At 41.2% G+C, this 18,316-nt stretch overlaps 1 protein-coding gene across 1 annotated transcript in view; it reads right to left on the bottom strand.

Annotated features, from left to right (window-relative positions):
- Window positions 1–18,316, bottom strand: part of hop (tyrosine-protein kinase hopscotch) — a 271,133-nt gene that overhangs the window by 30,349 nt on the left and 222,468 nt on the right. The window contains exon 21 of the mRNA XM_080275140.1: window positions 1,662–1,797. Coding sequence (XP_080131266.1) covers window positions 1,662–1,797 — 136 coding nt within the window. The remainder of the gene's footprint in view (window positions 1–1,661; window positions 1,798–18,316) is intronic.

Genomic DNA, 18,316 nt, shown 5'->3' with positions numbered 1-18,316 from the left:
TTTTTTTCGCATTTTATGCTCAAATAATTACCTAAAAATGACTCATAAATCAGAACATAATTTTCTAAAAACAAATATATGCCTAAAATGCGTCAAAAATATGCTATAATAACAGTACATGTGGCCGATTTTTTTTCACATCTGCACACATGCAGGGTTAAGGCAGCACGATTGTGTTTATCATGGAGTTAGAGGGAAATCTTCATTTTTCGCCCTCAACACAGGCTTCAGATGACATGGCAGAACTGAACAGCAACTTGGAATACTCTGAAGTAAGTAGTAGACTCGGTGAAGAGAGGGAAGTGCATGACATCACCGATATTGAAGGATTTTCAGCCAGTGATACACAAACTCCATCAACCTTTGGGGTATCAGTGAGTAGTATTGGCGTGAAACGTAAGTTATCGCCAGGTTTAGAGCACGATAGTGATGACCAGGAGAGTGATAGTGACAGTGAGGGGATGGCAGACAGTGACAGTGATGGATTTATTCCCATGAGTGATGAGAGTGATGATGATTCAGACCTAAGTGATGATGAAGATGCTGATGATGACCCCAGGGTGTGTGACCCTCCCCATAGGCCTGGTGGTACTGGTAATGCTGATGGATCTGGGTTTATCTGGGGAAATGGTGATAGATTCATACCAAATTGCTATAGATTTGATGCAACTCACTGTGGAGTGACAAGGGCTGCTGGTGTAGACAAAAACAGTTCTGAAATGGAGTATTTTCTCCTGTTTTTTGATGGTGAAATTCTTGATTATTTGTTTTGAAAATAATTGTACACAGAAGCAAGAAATAAGTCTGTCTAAAAACGAATGAGTGTTCTGTTCAAACTATAAGAACACGAAGAAAAGTTTTATTGAATGAGAGGAAATAAGTTCTGTTCTGATTACTGGTGGCATAAGTAAAGTTCAAAAGTTGATATTACAATTTTTTGAATATGGAAACAAGTTCTGTTTTGCAAATAATTGTACACAGAAGCAAGAAATAAGTTTTTTTAATAAGAAAAGAATGTTGTGTTCAAACTATACGTGGCTTCCTCATGGATTATCCATATTGCATTCATCGGCTGTACCTTCAGTAATAGGTAAGTAAAATATATTTATTTTATTATTTTTATTGATATTTCTTCATTATCCATCATCCCAAACACATAAATCATAAAAATATGAATTCTCAAATTTCCTGAAACTTTTGCCTCCCGGGGCATATCTGCGGATTCCGAATTGCCTCACAGAGGGGTTAAGTCTGTTAAACCGGATTTCTTGGAATTCTTTTACTGGTACCAATGTTTGGAGTTTTGCAAGGCCTTTGTCCCATATAGTAGTTTGTCCACCTTTTCCTTTTGCAGTATTATTTCCTGTATCTCACAGGTACGATAAGACAATAGTATGACCCTTCATACTTTCCACTGCACTTTATGACTAGCAGCATATTTAGTCCAATATTATAGCTGGGCATTCAAGATGGCAATGGTAGCACCATGCAAGAAGAATGAAGATTATGGGATGAGTGAAAATGAACAGAAGTTAACACTTTACAGATGCATAATTACTGAAACAAGTGATGAAGATTATGTATGTGATATGTAAAACAAGAAACTGAAGGATATTAAAGAAAACAACAGGCACAAGCATCCCCAAAGCAACTGTTCTTACCTGTATCAGGGCTTCAGGTTTCTGTGGCAGGGTTGGCCACTGCCCTCGAGTAAACATCTCCCAACAGGTAACTCCATAGGACCACACATCGCTCTGGTGAGAGTATCTACCCTGTTCTATGCATTCCAGTGCATACCTGATGTAAATAACGAAGAATGAGAAGACAGGTTATGGCTGGGGAATGCTTTAATAATTCACTCATACCAATGATGCAGTTTCTTTCCTTTTGCTACCTGAGTATGATTTTATTCAGCTTTAAAAGACTTTTTTTTTTATTGGAAGAGCTGGACATAAATGCAATTTATCTTTTTCACTGAAGGGGTGCTCTCCCAAATAAAATCAACTGCAGGTAACAAGAATAACATGTCACTGGACTGAAGGAGTTAATACTTTTCTGTATACAGTACAAAACTGAGAAAATACAAACAATGCTATCTGTACTACTGAAGGTCAAATGTGTTGTGATATGATAAAATTCCCCTCTGCCTGCTATACATATCCCTATGAGCTGGGGCATACTAGATCTGGTGTGATCTGGGCCCAGATCGACAATTACACAAATGATCACTTCTCTGTCATAGCTGTGATTTGTTTTCCCAGGATGGATGAGGAAAGGAGAATGCAGAAATTTACTATGTCTCTTGTTCTTCCTATAGTTCAAAAACTGAGTTATGACAGGGAGGTGATCATAAGGGTGTTAGTGAATCTGGTCCCTGAACCTTAACACACGTTAACTCCTTGAATCTTGTGATACCTGTTTTTACCTAGACAATGTTATTCAACTTGGAGAGGCTCTTATGCTAAAAGGGTTTACAAATGCTACATTTGAGGCCCTGGTAATATACCGGACTATCCACAAAAAAAAATAAATAAAAAAAAAATAAAGAGAGAGAGAGAGAGAGAGAGAGAAAAACATGATCAAAGTTTTGCGACATTTAAACTGTCCTATCGTCGTAACCACTAGAGTTAGCTTGATTTTTTTTTTTTTCTGCTTTGGGTGTCTATTCTTTCCTCTCTTCTATCCTTCCTCTTCTGTCATACTTTCCTTCATTCTTTATGCTTTCTTCTGCTCACAGGTGACTTTACACTCCCTCCTCTGTCTCTCTTGCCTTTTCCTTCTGCCTATGGGTGACTCTACACTGAGTGACAAGCCAAATGGTTTCCTGTACACCAGAAAACCATTTACTATGGTGGGTGGTAACCATATAACCAAATTATGGCGCCTGGTGGTTCAGTGGGAAATTAAGGCACTCCAAGTGGATTGAGCCTGTGTAGGTTTACATCCAAGGGATGGTTGGGGTTTATTGCTCACGTAAATGCCACTCAGGGATGAGTGAGGCTGGTCATTCTCATCTTAAATGTCAGGACCAACTTGCCTAGCCCTGGGTTCCTACGCTCCTCATGGGGACACATAGGATTGGATGATGGATGGAGCTTAATGTATGTACTTCCTTGCGATAACCTCACACTTGTGCTATCTATGATTATTCAAAATTTTATTGTGTGATGAAGCAAATTATCACCCACCGTGGTCAGACTGAACCTCTGATAAAATGTTATTAGACTATTATTAACCACAGAAATATGGAATAGAATTCTAAAATACTGTACTTCAGTATGATCTCAACAGAGTATCATACTATCGATTAAAGACAAAGTAGCTACAACATTTTAGTATCTGGACTTGGTTTTAGCAGTTTAAAGGTCAGATAACTTTGAATGCATTTTTTTAAAACACCAAAAAACACGAATATCTTCACAAACAGCACAAAAAAAAAAAATAATAATGATGACAATAGGTTTAGTATCATATTAAGGACACATGCAAGGTAAAGGAATACTGTGGGAAAGACCCCAAACCCTAAAGAGTTTGACAATAACCAATAGACAGTATTCTGTAAACATAAAAAACATAGACAGTATTCTGTAAACATAAGAAACAATGACAATGGTAACGTTAATAATGAAAGATTATAATTAAAAAAATTAATTGTACAATAATAATAATAATCCATCCATCTATCATCCAACCCTATGTTGACCCATGAGAAGCGTAAGAGCCCGGGGCTAGGCAAGTTGGCCCTGACATTTTAAGAAGAGAGTGACCAGCCTCACTCATCCCTGAGTGGCATTCAGTGAGTAATAAACCCCAACCTCCTTGGATTTAAACCTGCACCGGCTCAATCTGATTGGAGCACTGTAATTACTCACTAAACCACCAGGTGCCATAATTTGGCTATATGGTTACCATCCAGTGTAGTAAATGGTTTCCTGGTGTACAGAAAACCATCTGGCTTGTCACTCAGAGTACAGTCACCCATACACAGAAGGAAGAGGAAAGAATGAAGGAAAGAAAGATGGAAGAGGGAGTGTAAAATCATCTATAGGCAGAAGGAAGAGGAAAGAATGAGGGAAAGAAGTGGAAGGATAGAAGAGAGGAAAAGGCAGACACCCAAAGCAGCACTACATCGAGTGAGTTGATATTAATAATAATCATTATAATAATAATAGTATGAGAGATGATTAAGTGTAGCGTAGAGAGCTGAATGAAGTCCTTGTTGGAGATATGTAAGAAGGCATGGATGAGTGAAACTGTGCCAGCAGAGTGGAAAATGGCTGTGATTGTACCCCTGTACAAAAATAAAGGCAAGCAAAGTGAGTGCAAACAATTATCATGGCACAAATTTACTGAGTGTGGTAGGGAAAGTATATGGAAGAATTATTATAGAGAAAGTAAGAAAGATATCAGAAGTCCTAGTGAGTGAAGAGCAAGGTGGCTTTAGGAGTGGCAAAGAATGTGTGGACCAAATATCTGCAATGAGACAGATGGTGGAAAATGCTTGTGAGAAGGACTATAAGATGCTTATGGCATTCATGGATCTGGAAAAAGCATACGACAAAGTAGACAGAGAAGGACTAGGTTTTGCACATGTATGAAGTAGATGGTAAGCTGCTAGGTGCCGTCATGAGTTTTTATGATGGTAGTGAAGTACGTGTAAGGTCAAATGGGCATCAAAGTGATTGGATCACAATTGGTGTGAGCGTGAGACAAGTTTGTGTGATGTTCTCATGGTTGTTCAATATATACAGTCAAGTCGCCTATGGCGCAGACTTCTATGCCATGGTTTTCTATAACAAAAAAAACAAACCATGCACATAAAATACCTATGGCATGGGGGTGCAGCAACGTTTGAAACGCGCCTCTTGCCTCGGAACCCCCAACCCTACCCCTTCCACTTTAGCACTATTGTCGTTGGAGTTAGGTACGTTCAGTACTTTATGCCCTTAAAGCCCTTTATTATTTATTGTTTAGTGTTTAATTTGTGTGTAATACATGTACTGACTGGCTGCTTGATTGTGTGCCTGTGTAAAGTGGGGGAAAATGGGGAAAAGTAGGGTTAAAAGGGGGACTTTGGGCAAACGTCCAGAACCAAATTCCATTTTTCCCGTAGGTTTAGTTATTTGTATGGCACGGGTTTCTATGGCGCGGGCTTGGCCCAGAACCAATTAGCTGTATCTTAGGCAACTTGACTGTATATGGATGGGATGATGAGAAAAGTAAAAACACAAGCACCGGAGAGGGGGATGACATTGGTAATGAATGGTGATGGATGGATATCTCAGATTTGTTGTATGCTGAAGATGCAGTACTACTTGCAAATACTGGACAAGAACTTGGTTCATCTATCCATCCATCATCTAATCCTATGTCGCTCCATGAGGATCATAGGAGTCCAGGGCTAGGCAAGTTGGTCCTGACATTTAAGATGAGAATGACCAGCTTCACTCAATCCCTGAGTGGCATTACGTGAGCAATAAACCCCAACCATCCCTTGGATGTAAACCTTCACCAGCTCAATCTGATTGGCATGCTGGGCCCCTATGCCCCTCATGGGGCAATGTAGGATTGGATGATGGCTGGATGGATGGATGGTTACCACCCAGCATAGTAAATGGTTTCCTGGTGTACAAGAAACCATTTGGCTTGTCATTCAGTGTAGAGTCACCCATAGGCAGAAGGAAGAGAAAGAATGAAGGAAAGATAGACGCAAGAGGGAGTGTAAAGTCACCTTTAGGCGATGGATAAGGAAAGAATGAAGTAAAGAAAGACAGAAAAGGAAGGAATGAAGGAGGAAAGGAAAGGACAGACACCCAAGAGCAGCACTACATCAAATGAGTAGATGGTGAGTGTCCCCACCTACCACCTAAGAACTTGGTAATAACAGTAATAATAATAATCTGGTCTTTTGTTTCTCAAAAGCGCCACTTCTTCCTTTGGGAATTCACTTGTGCTCGACAAACATATACATTATTTTTACAATTACAAAAATTGTGACATGTCTCAAATATAATACAAACTCCATCAGTAAAAACATAAAAATACAAATATACATATATATATATATATATATATATATATATATATATATATATGTATATATATATATATATATATATATATATATATACATATATATATATATATATATATATACAGTAATCCCCCCAATATCCGACGTAATAGAGCCATAGGCAGGTCCGGATAGTGGTCCTGTCCGGATATTGGGCCCCAGCTTATGGACTTGTACTTATGGACCCTAACTCAGAAAAACACCTATACAACTCCCTCTGGACATGCATAGCACCTATTTAAGACTCAAATCACACCAATAAGGCACATAAAAGATTAAAATAAATGCAAAAGAAGCATAAAATGAGGTTTTTGAGGTAGGTTCATACAATATTCAACATTCTGGGTACTTACAAGTCCCTGGCTCCTGGACTGGTACTTATGTACTCTAACCTAGCCTAACTCAGAAAAACACCTTCCTACCGCAAATGCATAACTCCTAACACCCTATTCACACCAATAAAGGACATTAAAAAGTGAAATGAGGTGTTTGAGGTAAGTATAGTATGGAAAAAAAATACAGTATGAAACATCCTGCCTACTTACAGCAAGTCCATGGCCATCTCGATGAATAACTGCCTCCTCTCGGACTCTGACAATAAGAAAGATTTCCTGAAGCACTTGCAGTACACTGTTCATGAAGTCTTGCACTGAACTTAGTCAATCGCACTCAGAAGTCCGTTCTCTTCACAGTGCGCACTCTTGTCTAACTTATGCTCCATTGTAACTTACTAAGTGTTGCACTCTGCATTTTAACTTTTCCCACTCTTCTAACCATTTTCTAAAACAAAAACAAACAAGTCTATTTATGTTAAATTTAGTTCAAAAATTGTCTTTTCACTCACAACTGTAAATCCTTAACACAACGCATTGTTTTTTTCACTGCACAACACTGTAAATTCCTGTGTGGTTTAGTGGAGAAGTTCTTGCTGTTTAATCACTGTCAGAGTCCGAGAGTATCACTGGCAGGTGACCTAGGGATGCGTCGCTGGGTCGTGGTGATGGCATACCCACTGCAGACGACTCTGAAGATAGATGCAAACTCACGTCGAGCGGTGACTCCACCGTGGCTGATGTGCTGGGCTGTGGCTCGGAGCATGAGGGCCTGTCTTGGGGAGGCAACGGAGTGGAGCCAGGGCTGGGCACAGCGGGGGTCACGGGCCTGAAAAAACTGTCAATCATTGACTGACGCAAGGAACGACAATTCTGACGAATGATGATGCGCTGCCTGAAAGCACGCACTTCCTCCACAAGTCCCAAGGGCCCCATCTCCCTCTCGCAGTCCGGGCGTTCCAGGTAGTCAAGAACGAACTCTAGGTGTTCCCGGAATGCGCTCAGCTTGGGGATGGCTGGAGCAGTGTCATGCTGAGAGGAGTCCGCATCATCATCGCCGTCCTCGTCGGAATCTTCAAGCTGGGTGCTGACACCTTCAACTGAAGATGCGATCTCGATATCAGACAATGTCTGATACCCAGGATCGCCCTCGTCGTCATCCAACAACTCACGCACATCGTCCACATCAACATCGTCGCCATGCGTACGTAGACGTGCATGGAAGTCATCCACGTCAAAACCTAGAAAATCGTACTCCACATCTGTTCCGAGAAGCAGACGAGACCAACCATTTTCTAGAGTCTTGACAGGGACTTCCTTCCATGCACTGGCCCAGTTGTAGATTGCAGACTTGATGTTGTAGCGGCGAAGGTTTTCCAAAGTCCGCTGGCCTCGCGTGTCCCGTCCCTCCCTGCACTCGTCCTCGTCCTCGAGAACAACCATCACCTCGTCCAGGAACTTCCTTCGCTATAGGCGCTTTGTTGCCACGATCACTCCTTGGTCCATTGGTTGGATAAGAACAGTCGTAATAGGTGGCAGAAACTTGCACCTAATCCGACCATTCTCAGCCACCAAGTCCTTGTCGCACGGGTGGGCAGGTGCATTGTCGAGGAGAAGGAGGGCCTTTACCTGGTCGCGCAGGATTCCCAGTGTCTCCGTCTGGTAATGTATGGCCTCCTTGACGAAGTGGCAGTGGAACCAGTCTTTGAAGATCTGGGTTGTAAACCATGCCTTCAAAGAATAGTACCAGACAACAGGAAGGACATCCATCACCCCACGAAGACACCGAGGCTGCTTTGCACAGCCAACAATAACGGGCTTAAGCCAGTGCATGCCGTTAGCACTGGCACAACACAAAGCAGATATCCGTTCCTTGGAGAGCTTGCGGCCAGGTACACGCTTCTCCGTCTCCTCGGCTAGAGTGTTCGTTGGCAGAGAGCGATAGAATAAACCAGTTTCGTCAGCATTGTAGACTTGACCGAGAGTGAGGCCCTCCCTGTCGATCAAGCCCTTCACCTTGTGCTGAAACTCGTCAACTCCATCCTCGTTAGCGTCCACAGCTTCGCCATGAGCTATACGGTTGGTAAGGCCATGCCGTAACTTGAACGTGAAGAGCCACCCCTCGGATGCCTTGAAGTCTAGGGCGTCGTGAAGCCTGGCAAACTTCTCAGCAGCAGCCATCAGCTCTGTGCCACGTACCATCACACCAGCAGCACGTTGCTGTCGATACCAAATCAACGTGGAGCAGTCGACTTCAGCAAACTTGGGAGTAAATATCACCTTCCTCTCCACGTTGCGTTTGCTTCTCGACGAGAAGTCAGCCGTGTACTGCATGAGTTTGTCTCGGGATCTCTTAATATCGAGCAAAGTAGATTGGGCCAGGTTGAACTCGCGGAGGATGCGGGAAAAAGACCACCCCGCATCTACTTTCTCCAATATCTCCCATTTCTTCTCCAGAGTCAACATCACTCCCTTCCTCTTCTCAGGCAGCGGGGCCATCATCACACACATGAAGGAGAAGCACGAGAGCAGCAGGAGTGCCTGCAGCAGGTATGGCACCACCACAAAAGTGAGCATGTGAGCAGCCATGACAACGAGCGTGCACTTCCGATGAGAGACAGGCGGAAAGTGAGGAGGATGCAGGGGCGCTCTAGCGGACGTTGGAGGAATGACGTGCCACAACAAAGCTATCCCGCGTCCTGCGCGCCAAGTTCAAATTACGGGCGGGAAAAATTCTATTTTTTTTTTTCGAATTTTTTGCGGTTTTCGGACCATTTTGCGAATGTTGGATCCTGAGATGATTATGTCCAGTTAGTGGGGATGTTTGGATATTGGGCGTTCGGATATTAGAGGGATTACTGTATATATATACTGTATATATATCCAACCATCAGTCATCCAATTCTAAGTTGCCCCATGAGGAGCGTAGAAGCCCAGAGCTAGGCAATTTGGTCCTGACACTTAAGATGAGGGTGACCAGCCTCACTCATCCCTGAGTGGCATTACATGAGCAATAACCCCAACCACCCATTGGATATAAACCTTCACTGGCTCAATCCAATTGGAGAGCTGTAATTACTCACTAAACCACCAGGTGCCATAATTTGGTTATATGGTTACCACCCACCATAGTAAATGGTTTCCTGGTGTACAGGAAACCATTAGGCTTGTCACTCAGTGTAGAGTCACCCATAGACAGAAAGAAATGGAAAGAATAAAGGAAAGAAAGACAAAAGAGGGAGTGTAAAGTCACCCGTAGGCAAAAGGACGAGGAAAGAATGAAGTAAGGAAAGACAGAAGAGGATGGAAGGAATGGAGAGAGGAGAGGAAAAGGCAGACACACGAGAGCAGCACTACATTGAGTGAGTGGATGGTGAGTGCTCCCACCTACCACATTATATATATATATATATATATATATATATATATATATATATATATATATATATATATATATATATATTGTATATATATATATACATATGTATATATATATATATATATATATATATATATATATATATATATATATATATATATATATACATATATATATATATATATATATATATATACATATATATATATATATATATATATATATATATATATATATATATATATATATACATATATATATATATATATATATATATATATATATATATATATATATATAATGTGGTAGGTGGGAGCACTCACCATCCACTCACTCAATGTAGTGCTGCTCTCGGGTGTCTGCCTTTTCCTCTCCTCTCTCCATTCCTTCCATCCAAATATGAATTGGAGCAGATGGGGGATGTGGAAGATGTGTGCAAGATATTCACAGAAGAAATATGTGCAGCATGTGATGTGGTGTGTGGGGTGAAGAGAAGACGGAAGGGGATGCAAGGAACAGCATGGTGGAATGAAGAGGTGAGACAGGCTGTGGCACAAAAGAAGAAAGCATACAATAAATGGATGAGAAATAGGGGCGTGGAAGAAGTTGAGAGGCGGAAGAGAGAGTTATATGTAGAAAGGATGAGAGATGTGAAAATATTAGTAAGAGAGAGTAAGAAGAGAGTGCATGAGGAATTTGGAAGGAATCTGAGTGTAAAGTGGAGGGACTGTACAAAAATGTTCTGGAAGCAGATGAAGAGAGTAAGACAGGGTGACACTGAAGTTAGTAGGGGAGTGAATGATAAAAATGGTAGATTACTAGTGGAGAAGAGAGAAAAAGTGAGCAGATGGAAAGAACACTTTAAGGACTTGTTGAACATAGAGAATGGAAGAAATGAGAGTATAAGTGATTGGGAAATGGCTGGGAGAAGGAGGGAAGTGAGAAGACAGGAAGAAATCAGCAGGATAGAAGTTGGGGAAGCAATGAAGAAAGTCAAATTGGGGAAAGCCCCAGGAATTAATGGGGTGTGTGGTGAAATGCTGAAGCATGGGGGAGAGATAGTAGTAGAATGGATGTGGAAGATGTGTAGATTGGCCTGGGAGGAAGGTAGAGTCCCGGAGGATTGGAAGTCAGGTATAATTATTCCCTTGTACAATGGAAAAGGGGAAAAAGAAGTGTGTGGTAATTATAGGGGCATTTGTCTTCTTAGTGTAATAGGAAAAGTGTATGGTAGGATACTTATTGACAGATTTAGGGAAATAACAGATGAATTAGTTGGAGAAGAACAGGGAGGCTTTAGGAAGGGAAGAGGTTGTGTAGATCAGATATTCATTCTTAGATCTTTAGTGCAGTAGTTCCTAGAGAAGGGAAAGAAGTTGTATGCGGCCTTCATGGATTTGGAGAAAGCATATGACATGGTGGATAGACAAGGACTGTGAAAAGTATTAAGAATATATGGAGTAGATGGGAAGTTGTTGAATGCTGTGAAGAGTATGTATGATGGCACTAAGGCTGCAGTGCGTGTGGATAGTGAACTGAGTGAATTCTTCTCTTTGAAGGTTGGGTTGAAACTGTGGTGTGTCATGTCTCCATGGTTGTCCAATCTGTACATGGATGGGGTAATAAAACAGATACAAGGTAGGGCAGTGGATGTTGGAGTGGCCCTAGTGAGAGAGGGTAGAGTTTGGAAACTCCCTGTACTGTTGTCTGCAGATGATACTCTGTTGTTGAGTGAAGACGAAGGGGAGCTGCAAGGCTTGGTGGATGAGTTTGGGAGGGTGTGTAAGAAACGTAATCTAAAGGTGAAAGTAGGGAAGGGTAAAGTGATGATCTTTGAGAGAGGAGAAGTCAGTGAATGTACAGTGAGGTTGGATGGTGAGGAAATGGAAAATATGAGCACGTTTAAGTACTTGGGGAGTGCGATGAGTAAGGATGGATGTTTGGAGGGTGAAGTGCTTGAAAGGGTACGACAAGGAAGAAAGGTTGATGGTTCCTTGAAAGCAGTGATAAGAAACAGGGAAGTAAGCATGGAAGTGAAAAAGTTACTACACGATAGTATTGTGATAGCAACTCTAACTAATGGAAGTGAAGCTTGGACGCTGTTGGAAGGACAGAAGTCAAAAGTGAGAGCAGTGGAAATGAGCTATTTAAGAAGAGCCTGTGGAGTCACATGGAGCGACAGGCTGAAAAATGAGGATATAAAAAGGCGCTCTGGTGTGGATGTGGATGTGATAGGATGTGTTAGGAGGAGCACACTAAGATGGTGTGGCCATGTGAAGAGGATGGAGGGTGAGAGACTGACAAGAAGAGTGTATGTGAGTGAGGTGGAGGGGGGGAGAGGGAGGGGGAGGCCGAGGATGAGGTGGAGGAATGAAGTGGAGAGGTATATGAGAGAGGGGGGTATGTGTTGGGAGCATGGCAGTGAAATGGCGGGGGACAAGGTGATGTGGAGGCGATTTGTTTGTGGCCACCCCGTAAGTTAAATTCAATTCTAGCCTTTACTTGTAACCAATGCAGCTCAATTAGGAAAGGGGTAGTCGAGGCTCTAGGGGGGAGGGGGGAGATCAAAGATAAGCTGAGCTGCTCTGTTCAACACAGACTGAACTTTTGTCAGTATACTATTTGGAAAACCAATCCACAGTGAATTACAATAATCAAAATGAGGCAAGACCACTGCGTGGACCAACGTTACGAGGCAATGTCTATTCAGGAATTTTCTCACAAACTACAGATTTCTGATATGCAAGTTACACCCTCAGACAACTTGATTAATACTGTATGTTCTTTATAATTTAACTCTGAATTAAAATAAATACCCAGATTTCGAACAGAACTGACTGGATGAAGCTGTGACACACCAATGTTCAAAGCCAGGGCGTTATCAGTGTCACCATCCCTTCTGTGTCCGCTGATGATGATGATCTCAGTTTTACCATCAATCAACTTAAGTTTCCTCCTAGCCATCCAAATCTTAACATCAGACATCAGAGATTCAAGCTTAGTCTTGGTATCACCAATGTCTGACATCTTAACATGGAGCTGAGTGTCATCAACATAAAAATGATAGTACACATCATGAGCATCAAGACGATAAACTACTCATGTAGACAGTAAACAGAATTGGACCCAAAACTGATCCTTGAGAGACTCCAAACAGAAAGGGAGCAGAATCAGAGCTATCGTAATCAACAACCACTCTCGAGATCTGTCCAACAGATACGACTTAAGAAGCAAAAAAGCACTATCACAAATGCCATAAAAATACAGATCATCCAACAATAGTTTATGATCTACCATATCAAAAGCTGCAGGCAGATCCAACAGAACTAGGAGAAAGGACATCCCACTACAGGTGTTTGCCACCAAGTCACTATGAATCCTTGTTGATAGAGTTTTAGTTGGATGGTATTTTCTGTATGCTGATTGAACAACAGAAACAACTCTGTTGTGCTCCAGTAGTGGTAAGAGTTGACCAACTATGGCCCGCTCAATAATTCTGGATAAGAAAAACAGGTTAGAGACACGATGATTATTTGTCATGCTCTCGACATCAAGGCCAGGTTTCTTGATTAGGGGCCTAAGCAAAGCATGTTTCTCACAATGCAAAAAAATTCCTTTCTAAGGAGCATCTATCCATTATGCAGCAGATAAATTCTGCAGTGTGCTCGTACACATCAGGCAGTTGTGACATGTTACACGGATTGAGTGAACAAAATGTTTTGTTCTCTGATGTAACATATGACTTTGTTTACATCCAGTGGATGAAGTGTTGAAAGCAACTGATTCCCAGTGCATCATGACTGGAAGTTAACTGAGTACACTTCACTAGGAGAACTGTTGTATAAATTACTTTTTATGTGAGATATCTCAGTTGTAAAGAAATGAAGCAAAATCAGAAGCCAACTAGGCATCAGATACAAAAGTTGGTTGAACAATTACACTCCTCCGACCAACCACATTGTTCACAACCGCAGAGTTTTTTTTTTTTTTTAATCACCACCACGTGAATCAACTTTATTCTAATAATATGCAGCCTTTTGGGCTTTTATGATGTGGACGACTGCTCTTCTTGCAAAAACACAACACTGAGTTAATTTGGTTCGCTGCAAACGCCACTCACGTTTTGCCTTTCTATGTTGTCTATGCAAAGAATAAATGGATGGACCATACCATGGAGAATTATGACGTACAATGATTGTTTTTACCACTTAAGGAAAACAATGATCAAAAATTGACCTAAGCTCATTGCTATATATATAAACCAATTCATCAGAAGAATGATTAGAAGAATCTATGTGGTTTAAACAGTGCTCAATTTCAAGACCATCAAATGGGGGTCAACATTCCTGTAATTTCTGAGCCTGATGACCTTTTTATCGGAAGGGGATTTCGGGATGTCAAGACTAAGAGTGATCAGAGCATGATCAGAGATGAGGGGGTCAACTGAGCCAACCTCCATATCAGATACATGCCTGCAACCAACAGGGGACAAGATCAAGTCAAGGACATGTCCCAAGACATGAGTTGGATCACTCACATGACTGAAAAAATAATTTTGGGTGATCAAGGAATTCTGAAGAAAATGGTTTTGACTCTGGACTGTCAACCCAATAACTGAAATCATCGCAAACAAGAAGTCCTCCAGATTTAATAGAAAACACTTCAAGACACTGCTCAAACTCCTCCATCTGTGCCTGGATGACCTGGTCAATAGATGACTGCAATTCTAATGGTATTCTGATGGAAATTTATTAATACTTCCATAAATTCAAAAGAAGATGGCGTCAGGTTTGTGTCTATAAAAGAAACGTTTGCAAGTGCTGCGAGTAGATGAGTGCTACGCTTCCTCCCAGACAGTCTGCAACAGGCCTGGGAATACTTATAACAGAATGTGTCTTAGGCAAAGCACTATGAATAATATCAATATCAGACTTATACATCCAGGTTTCAGTCCAGCACAAAATGTCAAGCTTGTGCTGATTTAGAGTTTCATTAATACAGTTTATCTTATTATGGATGGAATGAATATTTAAAAGACCTATCTTTAACTAGCTCCAAAGGGACGTAGCCAGTTTTTTGAATGGTCAAAATTGGTGTTTCAATCAATCTATTCCTATGAGAAATCATAACTGGACAGTCTCTACTTAATGCAAAAATGGACAACTGACTGTGAATTGGAATTAGCTTCTTGATGTCTTAAGGAAGAGCAGTTGACACATTTGGGAGGATTTCTGTTACTACAATCCTTAGATTTATGGGCTCCAGCACAAAAAACACATTTAGGTTCATCATTTTTTCTAGAGCACCTCTCAGATGTATGACCAAAGCCCTGACAGTGATGACACTGTGTAACCCAGAATCGTCAAAAGCAAGGCATCTCGTAAGATCCACGCAGATACAGTTGCCTTATTCTACAATGGAGGATCTCATCTCTGTCGACATCTTCAAGACAGCAGTTTTGGTGTCAATCTTTTGTTATTGTGAGGAGAAGGTTGAGGGTACAACCTCAATCAACGAGCATCTTAATTTTATTGTTTTTTCTCAGAATGTCTGGGATGATGTCAGAGTCACCCAAGGAAGAGTAAAGGCCCGTCATTGTCATTTTTGGCAGCATTTTCTTTGGTTCTGATATGCAAAAAATGCCATCAGAGCCAAAATGATCACTCAGTAACCCAGCTGCTTCACATTTGCCCTCGGCTGATGGAAACTTCATTACTAGCCCACCAGCCTTGGTCTTAAGGGAGCTATCAACTGTTACCAAGTTAACCAATATACAGTGAGTCCTCGAAAACACGAAGTGCGAATTTCCGATGGTGCAAAATCGATTAACCCTTTAACCGCGGGTATTGTTTTGGTCTGACTGTCCTCTCCCGCGGGGGTTTCAGCCAAATGTAAACAAACCTTTAAACCTTAATAACTCTGCACAGAATAAAGCTAGAGAAAAAAATAAGGTATCATTAGAAAATACTAACCTTCAGCTTTCCATTGATGTAGGTTTCATGACTTTGTTGACTTTCACAGGACGGGCAGTGCCGTTAGAAGTGAGGGGTGTAAAATCACTATTTTTCGCTCACACATCATTACCTTCGCTCATACACCATTACCAAATGCCAACCTCATTCTGATAATAATACTATAAACATATATGAACACTGCACATACGATAAACACCCACTCTGTGTTCACTGAGGCAGGTAAAAGGCACTGTAATTACCTGCACTTCACTGCCACATCAGCGGTGTTGTAATCACTATTTTTCGCTCACACACCATTACCAAATGCCAACCTCATTCTGATAATAATACTATAAACATATATGAACACTGCACATACGATAAACACCCACTCTGTGTTCACTGAGGCAGGTAAAAGGCACTGAAATTGCCCACACTTCACTGCCACATCAGCGGTGTTGTAATCACTATTTTTCGCTCACACACCATTACCAAATGCCAATCACATTCTGATAATAATACTAGAAACATATATGAACACTGCACATACGATAAACACCCACTCTGTGTTCACTGAGACAGGTAAAAGGCACTGTAATTGCCTGCACTTCACTGCCACATCAGCATGTGTTGTCACTGACACAGCTGGACAGATACTGATGCGTGCTTGGTCAGGGGTGGGGTGGGGGGCCCAGGGGGTGGGAGGTGGGGCCCCAGGGGAGGAAGAGGGAGGTGGGGGTCGGCTGGAGTGAAAGAACTTAATAGCTACTCTCCCTTGAAACAATTGGCGCACGGAAAAAACGCGGGGTATTCAAAATATTCACAAACATTCGAGAATGACACCCGCGGTTTGGTCCAGTTTTTGCAACGTCATTCTGGAATGACACCCGCGGTTAAAGGGTTAATATGGGACAAATTCCACAGTATGAAAATATCTGTCTCGATGATACGAAAATCGATACTCGATACGAAAGGAAATGCAGAGCTAGGCCGATTATCCAGACTATATGATGTGAAGAAGTGCCTGAATAGTCCGAAATCACGATTAATCTGGCGGAAACAAAACACAAAGGTACTGTTAGATTGATTTATTTACCAGTAAATGTACAATGAAAGACACAACTATCTTCCCAGTTCAGTCTGAAGAAAATTTACACCAGGCGAAATACAATGAAAACCCTGTTTCTACTAGTGCGTGTTTCAAATGGTTCAATTTTTCCACGCTATATTCGTCAGACTTTGGGAAGATACTTGTGTCTTTCATTGTACACTTGAAGCAGCAGAAAGACCTTCCCAATTCAATTCATAATCCTCCAGCTTGTTTCTGTAATTTTCTGACAACTTTCAGTTTGGCAAATTACTTTTTCTTGCTGAAAAATTTCCTCCCCATTATTATCGTCACTTTCCCCTACGATCGTTTCCAGTGAAGTGGAAGAAAATCAAAGTGCTCAAAGGTGGATATCGTTTCCCAATTTCCCAACTGGAGGTTAGGTTAGGTTAAAATTATCAGGTACAGATAAGCTCGGTTAGGCCAGGTTTAGTTAAAAGCTTTGGAAGAACAGTCCTTTCCGCCATTATGTTAACGAAATAAACAAGAGTTGTCACACCAGAACAGCTAAAAATGACAGGGAAACAGATATAATAAGAAACGTTTACTGTATTTTCCAACCCAGAAATAATCTGAAAAATGTTACAGACTATCAGGAAGAACTGATTTGGTAAAGTGCTTTTACTGCTTAAAGTAAAACGTATGTTTAGCCCTCTCAATGGCTGTGGGTTCAGATATTTGCGTGCTCCCGTGGTCGGCCTTGGGACCATTTTTTCAAAGTTCTAAAATCAATTTCTTTTTCTTACATATGTGAAATGACTCATCTGGCACACCTGGCTTTCCCCTCCCCCCCTCTAAACCCACCCTGTGATTTGCTATGATTCATGTATGAATTAATAAAATTAGGATGCGTGTTACATCAGCATATATACATCGACCAAAAACATCTGGGACGAAGTGAACCGTGAACGCCAGACTGCTTGACGTGGTAAAGACCAGTGACCCTCATTCCCTTCCCATAATTGCTCGCAGTTTTTTATAGCTCACCCTAACTCAACGTCACTGACACCAGTACAGTAAGGCGTTGTTCAGGGCCAGCAGCTATGAAAGCGATAATGGAATACATAAATGTTTGTATCAGTCCTCTCTCTTTCACACATACACATAAGAACAAACAAAAGAATGAGCAGTAAATGTACACTAACTCTAAGGAGCAGAAATAACTGCACAGTCAGTCCAAAATATATTGGGAAGAGTGATACCGAATGAAGAATGTGGAACTGAATGCTAACCTACGAGAACATGTGGGATGAAAGAGTAATTTTTTTCTGATTAGCAAACATTTTTGTTCCATATCGTCTCTTAAAATTGTAAACCCCATAATCTTTCGTGTAAGCATACAGCCTAAAGACCTTATCAATTCAGTTCATATTCTCTAGTTTGTCTCCTATAGTGGTAGGTGGTGGCGACCATCATCCACTCACTTGATGTAGTGCTGCCTACTTATTCCTTAGCCTTTATCATTCTTTT

The sequence above is a fragment of the Coenobita brevimanus genome, chromosome 60 (assembly GCF_032717465.1).
Source record: "Coenobita brevimanus isolate Jiangsu-jjx chromosome 60, ASM3271746v2, whole genome shotgun sequence".
Classification (NCBI taxonomy): Eukaryota; Metazoa; Arthropoda; class Malacostraca; order Decapoda; family Coenobitidae; genus Coenobita; species Coenobita brevimanus.
Note: the sequence above shows the minus strand (reverse complement) of the source record. Positions and strands in the feature narration are given on the sequence as shown.